This window comes from Arachis stenosperma, chromosome 7 (genome assembly GCF_014773155.1).
Source record: "Arachis stenosperma cultivar V10309 chromosome 7, arast.V10309.gnm1.PFL2, whole genome shotgun sequence".
In the NCBI taxonomy this organism is placed as follows: domain Eukaryota; kingdom Viridiplantae; phylum Streptophyta; class Magnoliopsida; order Fabales; family Fabaceae; genus Arachis; species Arachis stenosperma.
The window spans coordinates 7,690,040-7,694,975 of record NC_080383.1 but is presented as its reverse complement, the minus strand read 5'-3'; the positions used below and the strand labels follow the sequence as shown (position 1 = coordinate 7,694,975).

Genomic DNA, 4,936 nt, shown 5'->3' with positions numbered 1-4,936 from the left:
CGCGCTTTGTGGAAAATCAGTGTTCAGAATAATATACTATCGAATCAAACAAATATTTCAAATCAAAGTATGAGAGCTCTTTCATGCTAGCTCCAAGTACTATTTGGCATTTTATTTGGCCTATCTTGACTGGGAAAGAAACCCTTGTGGACTTAAATCATAGAAGAATATGATGACTTAGCTTCATGTTCTGCAATGTGAACTTCTCTGTTTATGGACTAAAGTGTATGATATAATTTGTGTTTTTAGCTTACAAATACATCATAGATCATGCATAACAAAATTTACACATGATCTTGAAATATAGATCATGTATGCCCGTAAGATAAATATATAGTAACCTAGTTCTATACATCAAAGATCCAAGTTAATCACTTGATCCCTTACAATTAATAGAAACCCAATATAAATTAAATTAATTTTTAAAGCCATCATTAATCAAGCTTATTCCAGAAAAAGATTTATTTGTTATTAATTCGTTCCAACTGTCCATTCGACAATGGCTGGGTTTCACTTTCTCTATATATAATAATCTTAAAATGAATGGACTTCAATTTTTAATAATACTAATGACACTAAACAAGAATATAAGAGACAGAGAAACAATGATAGATTTTAATCTTATACCATTTTTTATATACATCACATATGTATAGTCTTATTATTTTTATGTAAGAATTAACTTATATACAGAGGCATATTTAAAATAGAAAATACTGAACTTTGAGGAAGGACGGAAATTTTACTTACAACTCTATTTTAATTTTATGCAGTGTTGTCATATATAATTATTTAACTAGACAATTTTATATAATTCAGCTTGCATTGTGTGCTATAAGTGTATAGTATACACGCTGAAAGAAATGAAGAAGTCATTAAAATAGTATCTAATAATGACGATTATGACACCAATTAGTTAAACGTATTATTTTTATGCATGGAATAATGCGATGAGGTTGTAGAAAAATGTTGTGGAAAAATGCGAATAGCCAGTACCACACACTACACTATCAGACTAAGTTTGAATCATATTCCATACGCAGAGGCTTATCTATATAAATTTGCATTCATGACTTGCATTCGATGCCATGCACTACACTCAATACATTAAAAATCTAAAGATTATTATTGTGACATCATAATGATGAGGTGTTTTACTCTCTTGTTGCTTCTTCTTCTTCTTCTTCATACTCCCTTTTCCACTTGCTCATCGGTGTTGCCACTGTGCAACCACCATGACAACTCAAACCTGCTCCAATTCAACAACTCATTTTCCATCAACCCTTCATTGTACAAAGACTCGTGGTGGAGTGAGGTGATGGGGATTCATTGTTCATCTTATCCCAAGACAGTATCCTGGAACAACAATACTGATTGTTGCGAGTGGGATGGTGTTACGTGCGACACCACATCAGGGCACGTGATTGGGCTTGACCTGAGTTGCAGCATGCTTGAAGGCGAGTTTCATCCCAACAGCACACTCTTCCATCTCACGCATCTTCAACAACTCAACCTTGCCTTCAATCACTTCTCCCACTCTCCAATATATCCAGGAATTGGTAATCTTGTGAGTCTCACCCATCTCAATCTATCATACTCATCATTTGGCAGTGATATTCCGTCCACAATCTCACACTTGTCTAAATTACTCTCACTTGATCTCTCGTATAATGATGACCTAGCACTTGATGAATCCACATGGAGCAAACTCATTGGTAACACCACTAACTTGAATGAGCTACTTCTAGATGAGGTAGACATGTCTTCTGTCAGAGAAACTTCATTGTCTTTGCTGATGAATTTGTCATCCTCTTTGCTGTCCTTGAGACTTTCTGACACTGGATTGCATGGAAAATTTCCAACTGACGTACTTGGTTTTCCTAATCTTGAAGAACTAAGTTTGTTACTGAATGAAGAGCTGAAAGGTGAACTTCCAAAGTCCAATTGGACCACTCCTCTAACCATGTTGGGTCTTTCTTACACCGTATTCTCAGGAGAAATACCTGATTCCATAGGCCACTTGAAGTCTCTTAACCTACTATGGCTACAGTCTTGCCAATTTGATGGATTAATTCCTGTGTCTTTGTGGAACCTCACTCAACTAACTTATTTGGACCTTTCAAAAAATAGACTTCATGGTGAGATTCCATCTTTGCTTTCAAACCTCAAACATCTCACCTTCTTAGATCTTAGTGGTAATGCGGTCAGTGGTCACATCCCAGATGTGTTCGACAACTTCACTAAATTAGATACCTTGCAACTTTCTTCTAACAGTCTAGGAGGCCAGCTGCCACTATCACTTTTTCGTCTATCCCAACTTTCTGGTTTAGACTTGTCATATAATAGCTTAGAAGGCCCAATTCCAAGTAAAGATACTAAACTCTCAAAAATAAAGTACCTATTTTTGGGTAATAATTTATTAAATGGGACAATTCCAAATTGGTGTTATTCTTCGCCTTCATTGATAATGCTAGATCTTGGGCATAACAACCTCGTAGGACTGATAGGGGAATTCTCCACTTATTCTATGACTTCTTTGGATTTCTCTAATAACAAACTCCAAGGTAGTTTTCCAAATTCAATATTTAAATTTGAAAATCTCACCTATTTGTTATTATCTTCAGTTATTTTGAGTGGTCATGTAGACTTTCACCAATTTTCAAAGCTCAAATCTTTAGAATTTCTTGATCTATCTCACAATAATTTTCTCTCTATTAACCTTGACGACAATGTTGACTATTTTTTACCTAACCTGACTAGTTTATTTTTATCTTCGTGTAAGATTACAAACTTTCCTAGATTCTTAGTAAGCATTCAAGATCTAAAAGAACTAGACTTTTCTGATAACCAAATTGAAGGGGTGATTCCCAAATGGTTTAATGACAAGCTCTTGTACAAATGGAAGAGAGTAGACTTTATTGACCTCAGTTTCAACAAGCTTCAGGGAGATCTTCCAATTCCACCAAATGGCACCTATTACTTTTCAGTTTCAAACAACAACTTCACAGGAGGCATTTCTTCAACAATATGCAATGCAAGCTCCCTCAATGTGCTAATCTTGTCTCACAACAATTTGACTGGCAATATTCCACAATGTTTCGGATCCTTTCTTTCGCTCCTGGTTTTGGATTTGCAAATCAACAACTTTTATGGAAGCATACCTGGAAACCTCTCCAAGAATAATGCTTTTGAGACTATAAAGTTGAATGGCAACCAATTAGAGGGACCAATACCACAATCGTTGGCTCATTGCACACAACTGCAAGTTCTAGACCTCAGTGACAATAACATAGAAGATGTATTTTCCAGTAGGCTAGAAGCTCTTCAGGAACTACAGGTACTCAGTTTACGAAATAACAAATTTTATGGTACCATCACTTGTTTGAGTAAGAAGCACCCATTTCCAAAGTTGAGAATTTTTGATGTGTCTAATAACAAGTTTAGTGGCTCTTTGCCAATGCAATACTTTCAAGAGTTTCAAGGAATGATGGCTCGGAATGATAATGCTCAAGCTGGTGGTTTGAAGTATATGGGTACCAATGCTAGTACGACCAGTGTACCATATAATGACTCTGTTGTGATCATTATGAAAGGTCAAATGATAGAGATGTCAAGGATATTAACTATTTTCACAACTATAGACTTGTCAAATAACTTGTTTGATGGAAAAATCCCACAAATTCTTGGAGAATTGAATTCTCTCAAAGGGCTTAATCTTTCACACAACAAAATTAGTGGTATGATACCACAAACTCTGGAAAATTTGACAAGTTTGGAATGGTTAGACCTCTCATGGAACCAATTGAAAGGTGAGATTCCTATGACTTTGACAAATTTGAATTTTCTATCTGTCTTGAACCTTTCTAAAAATCAATTGGAGGGAATGATACCAACAGGAGAACAATTCAATACATTCCAAAATGATTCCTACAAAGATAATCCAATGCTATGTGGATTCCCTTTGTCAAAGTCATGCAGCAATGATGAAGAACAACCACCTTCAGTGTTTCCTAAGGCAAAAGAACCATTATTTGGGTGGAAATCAGTTGCAGTGGGATATGGATGCGGAGTGGTGTTTGGGATGTTTCTTGGAAGATTGTTCATCAAGACTGCGAAACCATTGTGGCTTGCCAGACTTATTTGTGGATATAATTAACAAAACAAAACATGCACAGGAGATCAGAGGCCATGCAAAGCATCATGTTTTTCCTTCTTTTCTCTGTCATGGGAATTTTTCTGTTTGTGGAATAAAGTGTGTTAGATATCAAGCTTGTGATTTATCCATGCATACATCATTACAGCTTCATCAAGATGTACCACCACTCTTGCAATGAAATGAATGCCAAGAATGAAATGAATTGAGTTATTTAGTAAAGAAACTCTCCTCCTCTGTTTTTTAGCGTGTGTTCGAGAGTGAGAGAAAAATGTATAATTATGTTATATGAGTGGTTTATGTGAGTGATATTGATATTAAAGATAATTAACTCATGAAAGTATGTTTTTCATAATGAACTCATTCTGTGCTTTTATTTATATACTTTAGACTATAAATCAATCTAAAATAATCGAAACACTTTTAAGAAAGATGTTAGTATACATCTTACCGCATTTGGTAAAAATAATATGAAAAGAAATTGGACTATGAAAAGTAAGAAAATTTCTTTCATGACCAGCGGAATTGAGTGAAATGTAAATATTATAGTTAAATTGTGAAGTGCATTGCAAAATGCAGATGCTTTTATTTTTTTCTAATATAACAAAATTAAGAGCATCTTTTATGCTTCGTTAAAAAGTTATCATCGAAGTAATTTCCACGGCTAATTCATTTTTATGGTGTTCACGGTCTGTGCTGCTGAATTTGAACTTGAGAGGGACATCACAAGAGTGGCAAAATAGAAATGCAAAGAAATAGTAACTCAGATTGTGACTCATAAAC

General features: G+C 34.9%; 1 protein-coding gene across 1 annotated transcript; it reads left to right on the top strand.

Annotated features, from left to right (window-relative positions):
• The first annotated feature begins 1,098 nt into the window (after positions 1 to 1,098).
• Positions 1,099 to 4,366, top strand: LOC130939156 (receptor-like protein 7). The gene has a single exon (XM_057867258.1). The coding sequence runs from the start codon at positions 1,142 to 1,144 to the stop codon at positions 4,154 to 4,156; it is 3,015 nt and encodes a 1,004-aa protein (XP_057723241.1). The 5' UTR covers positions 1,099 to 1,141; the 3' UTR covers positions 4,157 to 4,366.
• Positions 4,367 to 4,936: the final 570 nt, after the last annotated feature.